This window comes from Rhipicephalus sanguineus, chromosome 4 (assembly GCF_013339695.2).
Source record: "Rhipicephalus sanguineus isolate Rsan-2018 chromosome 4, BIME_Rsan_1.4, whole genome shotgun sequence".
Taxonomy (NCBI): domain Eukaryota; kingdom Metazoa; phylum Arthropoda; class Arachnida; order Ixodida; family Ixodidae; genus Rhipicephalus; species Rhipicephalus sanguineus.
The window spans coordinates 18,776,972-18,795,347 of record NC_051179.1 but is presented as its reverse complement, the minus strand read 5'-3'; the positions used below and the strand labels follow the sequence as shown (position 1 = coordinate 18,795,347).

Here is an 18,376-nt window from a genome sequence, read left to right as displayed (position 1 = left end):
AGAGACAACGCTAACAACGCTGCACCGCTGCACGAAGAACGAAACATTTCTCCACCGTCGACATGTTCGCGATACCGATGGCACTTGTGGCTTTGTAGAAGGCAGCCGCTACTTTGGCGAGAAATGCGAAAAAAAAGCGTAGCCTCTGAGATCTGCATTTTAAAACCGAAAACACTAGAAATACGTCACGAGGTTGCGGATCTCGAAGGCCATGCTTTGCGGGCCCGCATGCCATCGTGCGCGAACAGACAAGGAAGGGAATGCAAACATTACAACAAGGCTGTCAAGTCACTTCGAATTCTCATTTTGGTGCCCTCGGCAATCAGCCTCTTTGAAAAACACTAGCCCATGCATTAAAACCTGCGGATCGCGCGTCAAATATACCGGTGAACTGACAAGCGCTGCGCAACGAACTAGAGCAACGCAATTTCGTCACCTGCGCGCGACGAGGGACTGGAACTTATAAGAATGCGGCCGAAAAATGATGAATATTTGTTAGGAAAAATGCACTTTCTGGGTTTCGGCGCGGGGCAGCGTTCGATATAGCGGATGTTTCGCTGTGCGGGAGTTCGATATACGTGGACACCAGCCCCATACTTTTGCATGGGAAATTCAAGGGGATTTCTCAACTGTTCGATATAGCCAATAATTCGATATATCCGAGTTCGATATATCCGGGATCGACTGTACTACTACCACGATAATGGTAACGATGACGACAGCACGGGGTAGACTGACAGCTGCGCCGTTAAAAAAAAAAAAAGGAAGAAAGTGCAACAGTATTTGATTATATGTATGTAAGTGTTTTTTCACTCTACTGAACTTCAAGTGATCGTCCCTCAACCACTACTGTTCCTATTTTTTGATCAGATGGTTCCACGGAAAGATCAGCCGTGAGCGAGCAGAGCTGCTGCTCCAGCCTCGGGAAGATGGGCTCTTCTTGGTGCGCGAGAGCACCAACTACCCCGGTGACTACACGCTGTGTGTTTGCTTCCGGTCCAAGGTGGAGCACTACCGTGTCATCTACCGCATGGGCAAGCTCACCATTGATGAGGAGGAGTACTTCGAAGGCCTACCACAGCTCATCGAGGTGTGTGGTGCAGCGCTTTGCATGGCCGTGTTTATCTAGCAACTTTTTTTTTTGCAGCTGGCCGCTGGGCCATCTTGCATTAGTTGTTCCCTTTGGTGTTGGTCACAACCCTTTGATGGGCTGTCACAACCCTTTGGTGTTGGTCACAACCAAATGAATCCAACAGGCAAGCATAGGAGCCATTAATTGTTGTCTTTTAATTGTAGTGTAGTAAAAGTATGGGCTGTTCTTAGTTTATGTAAAAAGATTTTAAACTGTTTTCTACAAGAAACAACCTATCACGGTGAGCTGCTTCACTCACAGAATGTCTAGTCGACCACAATCAATATTATAGATATTTTCTACTTGTTCTGTGCTTTCATGGTCACGCGCATGCACCTATGTTTACTGCAATTGAAATCTAGCTTCTGTCTTTTCCAGTACAGACATTTTGTTTATGAAACATTCCAGTAAATGCAAGATGATGCAAAGCTTAAAGGCCAACTCCGGCGATTTTTTGGCCATGTCAATGTAATGGTGCTTTAATATTCCTGAGACGCTCCTGTCACGGGTCCGATAGCAGAAACACTCGTCAAATTGTAGAATAATTTTAAATAAGCAATAAACCGCAACACCGAAACCGAAACCCAACCGAGCATACTGTCTTCGCGTGACGTATAAGTGGTTACAAAACCGGAAATCAAGCAAGGCATGCCGGTCCCGCCAACGCGTAGTATGAAAGCTGCGAAGAGCAGACGCTCATTTGAAAGGTGACTCCGTCGGAAATCTTGTGCGTGACTGACCGTGTCACGTGCACAAGCTGAGCTGTCGGAAAATGACAGCTGTGATTCCGACGCATTTGGAGGCCAACTGTAATGGCCATTCCTCTTCGATGAAGTGGAACTCACGTGTTTAGCTCTTTGCTTGCCTGGTTGCACACTCCACCGCCAGATGGCACCACCTGTCCAGGGAGCTCAAGTTTGTGGGGCCGTGATCGGGTAAAATGCTATCGCTGAGAAGTTCGCGGACTAACTAAAGCTTCTTAATATTGCTATGGGAAGAGTGCATAAGTTTGGCAATAGCGGCATTAACATTGCGTTCGTACGGCCGAAGGAATGTAATATAAGCCAAGTATGAGCCACCTTTCGCACCATTAGGTTACGTTGTTTCGCACGATGCGAAGCTCACCGTATATCGATATAGGCCCGGTCACGGTGCACCCTGTATATGCTACGAGAAGTGTTTCCGTGGTGTTCACGCATGTGCACTCTTTAGCCGGTACGGTATTACCGTACTTTCCGTGCGGTAAACCGGCATTGCTAGCTAAAACACTAATATAGAGACGCAGGGTAATCGTTAGGTGCGAGTGTTTCGTGACTGCCAACGGGGAATCGTGTGCAGCCCACAACGCGACACCACTTGCCACTAGTGATGCAAAACTATCGGTAAATTGACTATCGATAGTATCGATAGTTTCTTTGAAACTATCGATAGTGTAGACAAACTATCGATAGTCGAATCGGTAGTACCATCGGTAATATTACTAGCGATAATATTGCCAGGCGTGTTTATTGCTTTGTTTTGATGTATTCGGGTTTCACCCACAGACTGTTAGCTGCATTTGACGCAGACCGCGCCGCAATGTTTGAGAAGCTTCGCGATTGTTTGGCATTTTAAGATTACACGCCGGGCACGAATATTCAAGTTTATTCGAGAGCTTACGCGAGCACCAGCGATAACGCTGGAGCGCTTGATGACTCATGTATAAAAGACGAAGCGTTCCACCGGTCATCAGATTACTCGACGGCCGGCGACTGTTCTCGCTGCAATCAGTGCGCAGCGTGTATCGCTTGTATTATGAGTTTTGATTTTATGGGCACAAGTACGACAAAAAAAAAGAGCTTCGTATTGCCCAGTCTTGCTGCAGAATTCTAAACTGTCACAACCACGTGACAAACTATCCATAGTAGTGCGAATAACTATGGTGTTGCTGGCTGGCCAAATTGCCAGAATATTCGCGATAGCCTACTATCAGCTTCGCTTAATTTATAAGGAAACTTTTATGGAGAGAAATTATTTGCGCAGTGAAAATGGCGGCATATATCCACTAATAAATTAATATTTAAAAGCAACCAGTTACAACTTACAATTAACAAACTTAGTTCTTGATTATTTTTTTATATTGAAATCATCAAATGCAATATAAAGCTCAAGCCGCGCAGTTCTACCCCATGTAACGGCTTCCTTTCCGCTACAGCCTGCTCTTCCGGCTCCACTATGTACCACGCGCGTGGCGAACCAAATTTATTAGATGCGAAGCAGCTGTTGCTCGGGGCTGTGTCCGTAGTTCCATTGGCGACCATCCGCTTTGTACCACCTAGCACAGCCATCTGAGCGCGCGCTTGCGCCAAGGAGAAGTATTCCTCCTCTTGTTCTTCGACCGCCTTGACGATGATACGTGCAGAGTGCTTTAGGGGCCTGGGCTGCCGTATGCTGCCCTAGCTTGGCGTAACGCAGACAAAACCATGTGTACTGGCACGCGCTAGCGCATTCGGGCCTGTGTAAGGGGCTATGTAAGACGCTGTGGCCTCTCCCCCTTACACTCTCTCAGCAATCACATGATGGCGTCGGGGAACGAGATTCTGCAGACGCGTGATGAACCCGCGTGGCGTGCTCCAACAAGAGTTCGGGACGAGTAACAGCAACAGCAACAACAGTGATTTCACAGTGTGCTCCACTTGCAAGGACGCGTTAACATCGGGCAAGGTGCCTGTGATGAACGGAACTTTAAGTCGACCCATGCGCTGCTTTGCATCCCCACATGGGTCCCTTTAGTGGGAGGTGATGTAATTTTTTTCTGCAATGAGTTCGCGCTGTTGATTTTAAACTAGCGATAGTACTTACTATCGATAGCACTATCGATAGTATCTTTTACCATCGATAGTTCGATAGTGGCTCAACTATCGATACTATCGATAGTACCATCGATAGTTCTGCATCACTACTTGCCACCCATCGCACGCATTACCACAAGGAACTGAAATTCACACGCCCAGCCAACGAAGCGCTCGCCAAACACTCGCGATTGTTGCCTTGTGGATAGTAGACGCTCTAGGGGCCCCTCGGTTCCGTCACTTCCGCTTAACAAAAATGACGTCACGCACCCAATGTTGCCAATAATTTTGGGAAGCGAGGTGGGGAGAGTTGAGGCAATCAATAAAATTCATTTGCAATGAATCTGCGTATGTCTCCAGCTTGTAATTTGGCATATACAGTCGAACCCACTTATAACGATCCCACATATAACGATCTATCGGTTATAACGACCATATTTGGGTGCACTTACGATTTTCCTATGCTAACCATTGAAGCTGCGTCCAGATATAGCGAACATTTTTCAAAGCCTCCTACTTTTACAACGAACACTTCGGACACGGTCGCGGTAAAAACATGGCGCATACGAAGCGAAAAAAAGTTAAGACATGCCTTCTAAAGCGTGACGGGCGCGCGCGCTCGAGCGAGGTCGCTCACTTTCCAGGCATTTCTTCAGTGATAGAATGGCAGTGAGGGAAAAAAAAAATAGTAGGCAGCATGAAGCCTTGCGGTCAGCTTTCGCACGGTAACCTTTCCTGACGCCGTTCTCTGCAGCTACGACCGCCTGCGATGAACCAAACAATGCCTTGGAACGCAAGAAGGCATAAATGCAAGAAGTGATAACCGCTAAGCTTTCCATCGCAAAAAGGTTCACTGCGTCTCTAAACTCGTCGACGCCACAATGTGCTGCGAAAAGTTGTCCGTCTTTTTGGTAACGGCAGAGACCGGTCGATCGGTGATTACGACTTCCGCGCGATTGCGGCGATGCCTTCGCGGATAAGCATCAGAAAAGAACGAACGCGAGGCGGCGGCCGTCGATGAACGTGAAATTATGCCTTATAGCCGACAACCTTATCACAGTCATCTGTAGATACTCGGCTTTGCGTGTGGCGTACGCCGTACACTGCGGATTGACGGCGGTACGAGCGCGCCATGCTGCCGTTTGCAAGTTCGCCGCCGCCGCGTCGTGCGAGACCGCTTTTTTTTTTAAGTGCGCGTCGCTTTGTAGAAACGAAAGTAGCTCGCTGTTGTTGAGCGGCGCGGGCACCGAGAAACGTCGATGCACTGACAGCGAGCGTATACAGCGTGTTTGACTAGGTGACAAGTGAAGTGCGCCGCGCATCGTCGTGCAGGGCCGCGAGAGCATCGCGGAGACGTAGAGTGCGTGTTGCTTGGAAAATGCTTGTTTTCGCCGCGTTGAACGAAGAGGCTAGTCGCCGCACCCGTGCACGGTCCGGAGTGAAGCAAGCACGAAGAACGTACAAACGCGCGCATACGGCATACAGCAAGCGGCCCGGGCAGTGACTCCGCGACCCGAGTAGGCGACGCGCTACACGCAACTAGCCAGGGATGATCGGCTCCACGTCGCGGTACCGCGCTTCGGTGAAACGGTGTCAGCTCATTGCAAAGGCGGTTAATTCACTCGTGAGCACGCAGCGAGCGTCGCTTCACGACGCGAAAAGGCTTAGCTTGTCACCGAAGGGGTTGTTAGCACTTTAATAAAAGTGCACAAAGAAAAAAAAAATGGCTTGGCCGCTAAGCGCACGTTTTAAGGACGAGTCCATATACAACGAACTACTGATATAACGACCACTTTTCGCGGCACTTTCGAGTTCGTTATAAACGGGTTCGACTGTATAACGGGAACGTGAAAAGGAACGTACCCAGCGAATTTTATTGAAATCCATGGACCTCGAAAAATCGCCGGAGTTGGCCTTTAAGCACTGATGAACTAGTTTTTTTTTTGCATGTTGCAGTAGTGCAGTTGCTGTGGTGTTGCACTATAGAAGTCAGTTATGACAACTTCTGGTCACTTTGTGTGTTTAATCGCTCCTGTCAATCTTGCAATTTTGTCTTCTTTTTCTTGAAAACCAGCATTATGAGCAAGACGCAGATGGGCTCTGCACACGTCTATCACGCTCAGTGCCCAAGCAAGGTGGCGAGGTGGCAATTGATCACCGAGCCTTTGAGATGGCCGGCTGGGCCATCAAAAAGCAGGACTTACAAGTGATCGAGAACATTGGCAAAGGCGAGTTTGGAGGTGAGATCACTGAAGTCATCTCTTGACTGTTAATTCGACCTTGAACGATAACTCAGCCATTGACTGTCAACTCGACCCTAAAAGGACAAAACACACACTGCTGACTTGTGGCTGTTGTTGCCTCGAGTCTTGGTACTTGGTAGATGGCTGAAATATCTCTTCTCTGTTTGCTTCGCTCTTGTCCACAGATGTCTTGCTAGCAACCTATAAAGGCCAGAAAGTAGCAGTCAAGAAGATCAAGGAGTCTGGCAAAAACATGCTCATCGCTGAGGCATCACTTATGACGTAAGTTCCAAATTGTGTTTGATTCTGACTCTGCTGTACTTGATCTGAGATCTCCCATGTACTTTTTTTTTTTTTTTGTTAAATTGTCACTAATAGCCTTACCGTTGTCCTGACATTGAGCAGGCATACTGTAAAATAAATTTCAGTTTAGTGAAAGGCTAGAAGCATATGATTTTTGTAGGCTTGTGCGAATAGTAAATATTAGGTTCAAAGCGAATAGTGATTTGGTCGAATAATTTCAAATAGAATTCGAATAATATTGCAACATATTACAGTAATACCTGGTTAACTTGAGCTCCTATTTCCTGAAAAATCGGCTAAATCAAAATTTTCCGCGGTACCGAACGATTTCCCATAGGTGCAATGTATTTATTGCCCTTTATCTCAAAGTATTTCCGTGCCCACTTTCAGCTATCTCGAAACCTTGACTGAGAGTGGAACAAAAACTTCGCCGCCGAACTGTTTCACAAAATACTAACGGCAAAATGTCATACGTTTCACAAGGTTCACACGAGGCTGCTACGCTTACGATGAAGTGGACACTGTTTCTCGAAAGTGAAGTTGGGACCTAGGGGCATAACAACTTTGTTAAACAGCCCTGTGTCACGTCATGTGACGCTATATATGTGCGCAGAGCCAGGCCCTGCAAAATAGCACGGGTCGTACACATCGTTTTGTTTACCGTCAGAGATGCGATTTCAGCATTTTATTTACGCAAGGCACGTCGTGTGGATTTTTTCGTCGGCCGTGTGATGTGGTGCTGATAACGCCGCCAAAGCAAAGCAAGTCACTGATGCTGCAGGGAAAGGTAGTCCTAACCAAAGAAGCGGATTCGAGGCTCGGAAGTTTCTGGACGTCAAAACGGCGCTGATTGTGTGGCTGCACCTTACGAGAGCAGCCCCTTCCAGTCACAACATTGACAGAGAAGGCCGATTCTCTGGACTTAACGATGGGTTACACTGATCTCGCCTGCAACATCGGCTGGTTTGACCATTTTCTTAAGCGGAACAATGTGGCGTCACGCACGGTGATCGTGGCAGTGTCGACGCAGCTACTCAAGGGGGGACGACATCAGCCGAAACAAGAAACATGCTTCGCTTGATGTGAAATGAAGTTGAGTGCAGCGGCGTGAATGATCGCCACATGTGATGTGTTAAGCAACTCGGTGCAAGTGTTACTGAGAGGCAGACCAGCCTTAGTTGGTCTTTCTGCACTAAATAAAAAGGCAGTGCCGAAAAGCACAGCTGGTTGATAGCTCTGGTATGTCATTATTTTTCTTTAAAACCTTTACAAAGAGCCAGTTAGGCGCTCCTGTTAAGAAACTGGTCAGTAGTGATAACGTTTTTAGATAGAACTGGAATTCTGAATGGCATTAGCACAACTTTGCTTATCTCGAAAATCTGCTTATCTGGAAATTTATTCTGGTTTTTACTACTTCGAGTCAATGAGGTATTACTGTATAAAGAAAAATGAGCACATTTGTCATGACCCAACTAACTGCACAATATTTTTTAACATTGAAGCAAGGCATATGCAAATGTCATACTTTTTGGTTCAAAGGAAAGTGGAAGCAACTTTTGAGTAGTAGCAGGATTTGACTTTTGGTAGGATGCAAGTGATAACCTGCAAAATACGTTACGTTTGAAAATTTACTATACTCGGAGCATATAAGGCAATGTAATGAGCTTTTAAACTTAAAAAATGATGAATCGATGTGAGAGTAACTTGTTCATTAGCCTTGAAGGTGGGGCTTCGCGGCAGTGCGGATTTCCCCTGGATAGGTGTACAGTCGAACCCACTTATAACTATCCCAGATATAACGATCTATATTGGTTAAGACAACCATATTTCGGTGCACTTACGATTTTTTTATGCTACCCACTGAAATTGCATCCACATATAGCGAACATTTTTCAAAGCCTTCTACTTTTACAATGAACACTTCAGACACGGTTGCCGTAAAAATATGGTGCATATGAAGCGAAAAAAAAAACAAACTAAAACAGGCCTTGCAAAGCATGAAAGAGGCATGCGCTCACGCGTGCCCTGGTTCAGTTTACTCGCGGCGAAGATAACCTAGATCGGCGAGCACTGCACGCTGATTTCGGACGCTGCAAGCAAGGTCGCTCACTTTCCAGGCGTTTCTTCGGTGGCAGAATGGCAGTGAGAAATAAAAAAAGAAAAATTACACCATTTCCCGCTAAAGGGGACCATGAGGTGATGCGAAGCTGGAGCACTTGCACAATCGCGTTCCGTTGGCGTTCGTTGGGCATGCTACCGACCTCGCGTCGTGGAACGCGAAGAGGAACGCTACGCGCGTCTTGTCTTCCCTCTAGCCTGGCCGTTAATTCTCGCAGGGCGAGCGGGGAACGCGGTCGACAGGCGCGCGAGAGGGGGGCAGCGTAGGAGAGGAGAGAGAAGGAGAGGGGACGCGCATGCGCTCGAGCTCATCGCGGCGTTGCGCAGGAGAGAATTTCGGCATGTCTAGCCCGCGTTTCAGAGGAAGAGTGGAAAGGGAGAGGGGAAGTGGAGAGGTGGAAAGGGGAGAGGGGAAGTGGAGGGGAGAGGGTAAGAGGACAGGAGGAATGGGGAGAGGGAGTGGAAAGGAGGTGTGTGGAGAGGGTATGCGCATGCGCAGTAAGGGTGGTCACACCGCACACCACCACCGGATTGAACTCTGCCATAAGATACTTCGCATCTAAAATAGGAGGCTGCATGAAGCCTTGCGGTCAGCTTTCGCAAGGCAGCCTTTTCTGGCACCGTTCTGTGCAGCTACGACTGCCTACGATGAACCTATGCCTTGGAACACAAGAAGCCATAAAATGCAGTAAGCGATGACTGCGATAACTGTTCCGCGCATAAAGGTTCACTGTGTCGACGCCACAATGTGCCGCAAAATGTCTTCTGTCTTTTCGGTAGCGGCAGAGACCAGTTGATCAATGATTACGACTTCCACGCGATTGCGGCGATACCTTCACGAATAAGCATCAGAAGAGGGCGAAGGCAATGGGGCAGCCAGCGATGAACATGCCATTATGACTTATCGCCGACCACCTTATCACAGTCATCTGCAGCTATCTGCTCGGCTGCATGTATGGCGTAAACTGTTCGGATTGACGGCAGTACAAGCAGTACAAGCGCGCGATGCTGGCGTTCGCAAGTTCGCCGCCGCCACGCCATGCGAGATAAAGTGTGCGTCGCTTCATGGAAACGAAAGCACCGTATATTGCCGATTATAAGTCGACTCCGATTATAAGTCGACTCCCCAACTTGCAACCCCTTCTAGAGAAAAAAAAAGTTGACTCCGAACACAGCCTCATGCTGCGGCCATAGCTCACCAATAAGTTTTTTAGAAGAGGGAGTGATGCAAAGAAACATTTGTTTGCCCGCGAAAGGAAAGGTGTGTAGCAGTGCATGCGAAGATCTTGGTCCTTTGTTTTCTCCATTCCCTCACGCACTTTTCCGACACATCGAACTTGCGCCCTGCTTCAACGTTGTTTTCTGACTCTGCATAGAGGATCGCTTGCCGCTTGAAAGTAGCGCTGTACTGTTGCCGGCGTAGTGGTGGCATCTTGGCGTCCGTTTGGAAGCGTTACAAATCGCGCACACCACTGCTCGCAAGCGAAGCGAAATGCAGAAATGGCGAACAGGTGTGAGTGCAAAAAGACAAGAAGACACTTGTGGGCGCATGTGATTGGTCTTGTGGTTTAGTTCCCCGCGATGTGTTGTTGCCAGCCCACACAGCGCTGCCAGCTTTTCTGTGGAACGCCGATGGTTTGTCAATGAATCGTTTCTATTGTATGAAAACAAAACTGCAGGGCGCGTCGCAAGATAACTTCCTCTTTTTTTCATAGTGCTTCGTTCGCCCTCTATCAAAGGTTTGAAATGCTGCTTTTGAGACAGTCTTTCCCAAGCAGTTTGCATTAATGCTGCGTGGCGATTTTTAAGCGCGCTCCGTAGTTTCGCCACTTTCGCCTCGCGTGGTTTCGCTATAGTTTCGCGATCGTTGTGGTAGGTCGCAAAAATGTCCGGCTCCGGAACCGGCGCGCGCTCTGGGAGATAGCAGTTGTCGCGACTCCGCTGCCTCGGCGGCTGATGTTATCGATGTGTCGAATAGCAGGGAATCCGTGGACGACGACCTTTCGTCGGACCCCACAGATAAGTCGACTTTAAGATTCCGCGTATAGGTCGACTCCGATTATAGGTCGACCCCCGAACTTTGGAATGTCATATTATGAAAAAAACGTCTACTTATAATCGGCAATATGCGGTAACTCGCGGATGTTGTGCAGCATGGGCACCGAAAAACGTCTATGCACTTGCACGAGCGTATCATATTTTATTTGGTGACAACCCAAGCGCGTCGCGCCTCCTTGTGCAGGACCATCAGAGTATCGTGGAGACGTAGAGTGCGCGTTGTCGCAACAACTGCTTGTCACAGCCGCTCCAGACGAAACTGCAGCTGCTATCGATGCAATCGTAGTAGCACTCACTCGGTTCACGTGCAGTGAGTAAAAATGAAAACAAAACAAATTTTCTGATGCTGCTGAAGACTTGGTCGTCAACGCTGCTATTGTAGATGGTGACCTTGCCTTTCTGAAGGCCCAATGTGGGGTTACGCACGCTGGTACTAAATGCAAAAAATAGGCATGAAGCAATCTGGCTTTCCTGTCATTACCGTGCAGTTTGTGCTGATGATAGCGATGCGGTCTGCATCACCTCATTTTAGTTGACTGCTAATGCCGTTTGTGCAATTTTGCGGTGCTTCGAGTTCAGCATGCTCTGAAGATCATCCGAATTAACCAGGTTGCGACCAAATGTGATCGAATTAGCACAAGTTCGATGCTATTAAACAATGTATATGCTTGCTGGAACCAGAGGACAAGTTCAGATTATCCGATTTTCCAAATTAACGAAGGCCAATTTCCAAATTAATGAGCTTTTACTCTAGTACGTTGGCAGTGAAGTATAACTGTAGTCTTCTGCGCTGAAGACTTTAAATCTACCCTGGGCTTTTGCTTGTTTTTGTCATAATGTCATATTTCATCACGATTTCTTTCTGGTCAATTACGTGATAAGTTCCTGTTGACGCTGTAGAGAGAAGGCCTTAACATTTATATCTGTTTGAAATCGACGCAGGTCCTTACGCCACCCAAACCTCGTCCAGCTTCTTGGCCTGGTCATCGAGGAAAACTCTCTGCAAATTGTCACCGAGTACATGGCCAAGGGTTCCCTGGTGGACTACTTGCGTTCTCGGGGACGGCTCCATGTCACACGAGTCGATCAGATCAACTTTGCCACGTGAGCAGATGTGGTTTTATTTTGTACAGTTATTGCAGTTGACTCTCATTAAATGGGGCCTGAAGGGACCAAAGAAATATGCTCCGCTTAACAGGAGTTCTATTTACTGAGAGATGAACTGCTTTGCAGTATTCAGGTACGAAACCAATCATAGACAGTTCCATTTAAGCTGCAATTTCATTTAAGAAGATTTCTGTTTACTGAGCGTCTACTGTAGGTTGGTGCAGAATACCTTGTAGAAAGGTTATGAAAGGCTTCAGACGTGGGGAGGCATATCTTTATCACTTTTCTTGTGGAGGGATTTTGGACAATATTTTTCTGTCAACAAATCTCTCTGCAGACAGAATTGGCTTTTTTTTCCGTATCAGCTGTTTGCCTCTCCTTGTTCTTAAAGGGACACTAAAGGCAAATAACAATTCATGTCAGAGTGAAAGCTCAATGTATGACATCTAAAACGGCCGTATTATCAACAACAGTGCCCTACTTACCAAGAAATTAAGCTAAATGTATCACACGATGAGCGCCACGAGCGGCACATTTTGGAAATGATCCCGATGACGTGAGGGAGTCCGACTACAATTAATAACTAGTATTGAAACTACCTGAAATTAAAAGAACCTTCCGTGCATCAAGAGATGTAATAAAATGCTGCTTGTTCGTTTCTGTTTGATTCCTGAAAAAAAAATTGGACCATCTCCCCGAAGGGAACGCCGATGGGATGCAAAGCAGCAGCGTTGCGCACGGGTGGTGTCACCGGTTGAACGGCGCTAATGCGGGTGCTGCGGTGAGCACTGGAAGATTCGTTTGAAGCGAAATTCGGTGTAGCGTTTAGTGGTGTAAACGTTTGTTTGAAACGCGGACACGGGAGGCGAGCGGGCGTCGGAGCCGGCAGCTGCGGCGCTCCGGCGGGTGAGGGGGAGAGTGACGTACGCGCGCACCTGTGAGGGAAGCGTGCGAGGGCTGCGTGACGTCAACGCCCAGCTGCGGCATGACCTACTTGGCACCGCTCCAACGACTGTGCCGAGGGAAGCGCGTTGCCTCGCGTTTGTGCGGACGGACAGCGTTACACAGGCTAGTCAAAGAGCTCCTACGCATCTAAAAGAACCTCTTTGGCGTTGCCATGGGGAACGGCGCGCGTGGTTCAAAAGTTCAGTTTTCGCCGAACTGCGCTTCGCCCGGCGCCCTGCTTTGCTCACGCGGTCGCGTCTCAGTGGCAGTTTCGGTATTGTGTACTGCCCCGTGTGTTTTGCACGCTCGTGAAAGTCGCTCTGACAGAAAGTTCGACAAAATGCCACATGCATGTGATGTTGCCAGATGCCCCGAATGATGCACGCCGCCGCGCAGTAAAGGCGGGCAACATTGGGCACGGCAACAGTGACGGGAGAAAGACCTCTTTCAGGTGGGTGATTTGAAGTGCACTAACTGATGCGGACCAATAAAACATGATTTTATTTCAAAATAAGCACTTCCTTGGCAAAAAAAGTAGCACTACGAGGTGTCTGGACCGCTATTTCAACAATCAACGTCGACTTAATATTTGCCTTTAGTGTCCCTTTAATTACTCATTCGTGCATGCGCTGTGTAATTACGAGTACTAGTATGATTGCCGATGTCTAAAAAATTATTGGCAATCATTTGGAGCTGCTGTGTATGGTGTTTCTGCGGCCTTGAGAAACAAAAAGACAAAAACATATGCCACTTTTCTTTTCTCTTCACCCCCACTTGCTCCTGCTTTACGAATCTCGGATTCCGAGGTTGCCAAGTTCGCAGGTCCACATTAGCATTTGCAGTGCCTGTTGAATTATTTGACAGGCCCCGCAAATGCTAATGTGGACTTAGTCATTGTTCGCACTTTGGGGTGGCTCAACACACTACTTTTATTGAAATAGCAGTGTTCACGTGCACCGTGCATGAGTTAGCTGATTTTTAATGGTTTGTACATATTTTTGTTTTCTTTTCTAAAAGCAAGCCCTCTTTGTTATACTGCTCCAAATTTGGGATTTCATGGTAAAAAATTCAGTTTTTTTTTTTTTCGTAACCTGCTCCAAATTTGGATTTTTTTGCTCCAAAAGCAACATTTTGCTGCTCCAAAAATCGCTCTAAATCCTATTTCGGCTGTTGCACCTCTGGATGCTCATCCATAAAGGCATCGTAGCATTCGTGCGGTAGTTGGAATCATTCATCTACCAGTCTGTGTAGTTGCCGAAAAGATGGAAGACCTCTTGGGCCACATTGTGACAGGGGCGAGTTGAGGGGCTCAGTAACCGTTATGTGACAAAGTTTTTGTGGTGCACACTAACCAATAGGCAGAGGACAACCGACTACTACATGAGTCAGCGAATACATTAGGCCCTATGAGACTTGGTCAGAGATTTGTCGCAACTACGTTTAATTTGTTATTATGTTTAAAGCGGGTAGGTAAAAACGAGGTTTTACTGTACAGAGTAACAGTGAACTCTGCTATTTCTAGTCTACCATGAGAACTTTCCACTAACAAAATGCAAAACCTAAATTACTTGTTTTGTAGTGCTAGAATTGTTCCAAATCCCCTTCAGTGCTAAAAATGTTCTGTGCAATTTGTTGTAATATTTTTTATTGCCCATGCTGTCAGTGTTATTTCAACAACACTCTTAATTAACTGCAGTGACACATGTGCGGGCATGGCATACCTGGAGTCCAAGCACGTGGTGCACCGAGACTTGGCTGCTCGGAATGTGCTAATCTCGGATGACGGCGTGGCGAAGGTGCGCATGCATTGAAAGTCTCGTGTTAGCACATTTGTTTATGTAAAATGCACTTCAATTTTCGCTTTACATCAGATGCGGACTGTGCAAGTGTTACATTTTTGTTCGTGTTAATGTTTTGGTGTCATTACAGTTCAGTGATGTAAAATGAACTCGTCTCGGGCTTGCAGGTGTCTGATTTCGGCCTCGCAAAAGACGAGAGTGACAACCTTGAGGGTGGCAAATTTCCTATCAAGTGGACTGCCCCCGAAGCCCTTAAATGCAACGTAAGTGGTGAAATTAGGTGTGCGTTTTGACCGGGTAATATTATTAATCTCTTTGAGAGCACAGTCAACTCATGTTATCAGAGTTTCCACTCGTTATGATGTCTTGCTTGCATTGAAATGAATGTTATCTTTTCCCTTAATCTAGCAAAGTAGTTTTGTGTTGCAGTTTCAGTACAACAAAGTTTTGTGAGCACAGAAAGAAAATTCAACAAATTTGGACAGATCTTACTTTGAAAGAACTGCAAAATTGTCTACATATCTAAAAACATTGAGATAAATCTCATTATCATGCTTAAAAACTTCAGTATAATGTGGAATATATGTCGAGATGGAACATAGGCCGACCCGCTTACCTTGAGGCAGAAAAATAATTTTTAAAAATTAGGCACAAAACTTTATTCGTTGAGGTATCTCACTGATCCTAACTGTCGGAGCTCTCGTTTGAGGACGATTGCTTCTCACTGGCTGCATCTCATAACAGGTCGTCCTCTGTGCTGTCAAGGGAGTTGCTGATGCAACATTTCTTAAACGCGCACACTACCATTTCATCAGGCAGTGACCTCCAATCCTAGGATACCACTAAACAAATCGTCGTGAGAGGCAGCCTGCGCAGTGGGCAGTAATGTGATAGCTGCGCCAATTGCGCCAAACTGCGCCAAGACGTCAAACCTGCTACATCCTGCTACATCTCCGCTGTTCTGTGCCAAAACTGCGCCAAACTATAAGCACACTAGCGAAAAAACTTGCGCAGCGCGCCGGCGAAACGCGACACTCCAAAGCTGCCGCGTGGCAAAATTTTCGTGCCGCGAGAGGAATGGGTTCGTGCATCATTTTTCGCGGCATGCTGCCTGGCGCTTTCTGGGGGACCTGACCGGACGCAGATTGATGGGTAGGCTCGTTAAGCGCTGGGTTGGCTTGCTCAGGTTTTTGGGGGCCGGCATAACCCCCTCCCGACTGCTGTAAATTAGCGTGACCCCCCAAAAATGCACCTCGGAAGGAGCGGCTCGCCGCGGGCTGGTGTGACCGCATCGCCGCAGCAACATAGAAGTAAAATTTCAGTGTGGCACAGCGACGTCCATGCCTGTCTTATTTTTGCCTCCTTTTTTAAGTTCCGCTACTCGAACCAGTGTTATACCCCTGTCACAAGGACAACCTTAACCGTGGTTGGGGATAGCTACACAGCAGAAATAACAGCACTTAGTCTCCTAACCGCGGTTATCGCAAATAGAGAAGCTGGCAAGATGGCGGACAAGCTTCGCACCAGCCGTGAACTGGCGCTTCGTGTTGTTTGAGGATTTTCACTGAATGCGACTCCAGTCGGTGAGCAAACCTCGTGGAAAACTAGGTTCGCCGTGGAACGGCTATCAACAAAGACTATTCCGTCCTCGGCGGGTCAGAGCCTCAGGTCGTTCCACCAAGTTAATTGTCGACATACTGAGCAAGATGGACGAAAATGGTGACACTATATCATCTTGGTGTCGCCAAGGCAGCGATGGCAGTGGATTTTGTATTGTCTGCAGTCAGACTAACAACCGCGAACATAATGTTTTGCAGCGATAAAGCGTCATGCTACAAGCAAAAGGCACATTGAGGCTACGAAGCAGCACCGGAATTCAGCAGGTGTACTGAAAACTCCAAAGACCTGCATATCAGACGTATTTGGACTTCACAAAAATTGCAACCCAGTCCGATCCAGGCTTTTTGCGAACCCACAGTAAACCAATTTAGGAGACGTTGATGTAAACGTAACCGGCTGATACGAATTCGTGAAATCCCCCAGCCGAATTCCGCTGTGTCGAATGGACCGAAATTTGGATGTTCCGAACACTTTTTCACGTCGCGGCGGGTGATAAGAACTTTGGCACCGAATCAGTCGAGCGACGGTCAAGAGCAGAATGCTGTTAGCTTCGGAAGTACGCGCGCGGCCAGCGCGCACACTGTCAGAACTGTGGTTATCGTTTGCCACAACGGCTGTGGGGGAAACCGCGGTCGCTTTTGACACTATCATGTATGGCGACAACAAAACTGACAGGACTCCAAAAGTGCACGCGCGTCCAACGCCCACCCAGTCCAAGCGACGCTGCTTCCCGCAAACGCCGCGGACAAAACCGCGGCAGATGCGATTATAGATAGCAACAAACGACGTAGTTTTGAAAAGTTTTGAAGGCACATGCGCGGCCAGCGCAGGCAGATTGAAAACGGAACTATCGTTTGCCGCAACCGCCGCGCACAAAACCACGGTCGCTATCAACACGATCATCGATAGCGACTACGAGCTCCGAAGCTACGCGGCTAACGTAGTGGTAGATTAAAGGCTATATAGTCGTAAAAAAAAAAAGGCATGAAGCAGTGGCGTAACTGGGGGAGAGGTCACACCACCTCCCCGCCCCCCCAAAAAAAAAAAAATTCGGCCTATGCCCCAGGCACAAAGCCTTTCGGTGTTCGTGTCGATCTTCGCTTGTCACTATCAGGGACGTAGCCAGAAATTTTTTTCGGGAGGGGTTCAACCATACTTTATGTATGTTCGTGCGTACGTTTGTATGTGTGCGTGTATATATACGCAAGCAAAACTGAAAAATTTCGAGGGGGGTTTGAACCCCCCCAACACACCCCTTGACTACGCCCCTGGTCACTATGGTGGAGTGGACTTCACTTGGTTCTCAGTTGGCCTAATGCGAAGCTTTGACGTACGCTTTTGCGACAGCCAGCTGCGCCGTACCTTATTGGTCCGTTCACGTGTGTCCCAGAAAGGCGTGCGCGAGTTCTTTTGACGGAAATAAATGTTTTGTGCGTATATCGTGGTTTGAAAACAGATTTTGCTAGTTTTTTGATGATACGAAATTTTGGGCGATACGAATATTGTCGCTCCCCCTTCAGATTCTATCACCGAGATTCTACTGTAGTTGGGAAACCCTACCTGCGTTGTTTGTTTGACCACACTAAGCCATTATAAGACTGCAACGCCAATGTTTATGCTTACGGGGCCGTTGGGTGATCCAATGGTGTTATGCAAACACCCATTATTGGACAGAACTTTTTATTTCAAAAGAGTTCCTCCTTATTTGACTGTTTTGCTTCACACGGTTCATTTATCCACTTGGCAGTGAGCTTTTATCTGGGAGCGGGAAAAACAGCTCCAAAAGCTGTTTTCCCTGCTCCTAAACACGTTTTTGGCTGCTCCAAAAGCCTTTTTACCTGCTCCAAAACGCACTTTTTGCTGCTCCAAAAACCTGCTCCAAAACAGCTTCAGTCAATCACATCACTGAGTGGGTCTGTCGGGGTCCACGGGTTATCGCTGGCCATCCATTCATTATGTCTTTGAAAGGCTTATGAGTCCAGCGGCTGCAATGTTGACGCCATTCCTCATGGAATGATAACAACATCCGTCTTCCCATCGCGGAGCATCTACTTAACGGATGCCGTCAAATGCCCGCGAAATGTTTCCAGTACAAGCATGTTTGGGCGCTGTAGGATTGTGCTGAGTCACCATTTCCACACCGTGCGAATCCAGTTGACCATTAGGGCGCCTCGTCCATATAGCCCCTCTTGTTTGCGCGAACGACGGCGTCCTGCAGGA

At 47.4% G+C, this 18,376-nt stretch overlaps 1 protein-coding gene across 3 annotated transcripts in view; it reads left to right on the top strand.

The window, feature by feature from the left end:
* The window catches only part of LOC119389530 (tyrosine-protein kinase CSK), a 47,391-nt gene that overhangs the window by 15,964 nt on the left and 13,051 nt on the right, over nucleotides 1-18,376 (top strand). For all 3 annotated transcript variants that reach the window (XM_037656844.2, XM_037656846.2, XM_037656845.2), the window contains exons 5-10: nucleotides 871-1,090; nucleotides 6,038-6,203; nucleotides 6,392-6,488; nucleotides 11,628-11,789; nucleotides 14,434-14,533; nucleotides 14,704-14,799. In XM_037656844.2, coding sequence (XP_037512772.1) covers nucleotides 871-1,090; nucleotides 6,038-6,203; nucleotides 6,392-6,488; nucleotides 11,628-11,789; nucleotides 14,434-14,533; nucleotides 14,704-14,799 — 841 coding nt within the window. The remainder of the gene's footprint in view (nucleotides 1-870; nucleotides 1,091-6,037; nucleotides 6,204-6,391; nucleotides 6,489-11,627; nucleotides 11,790-14,433; nucleotides 14,534-14,703; nucleotides 14,800-18,376) is intronic.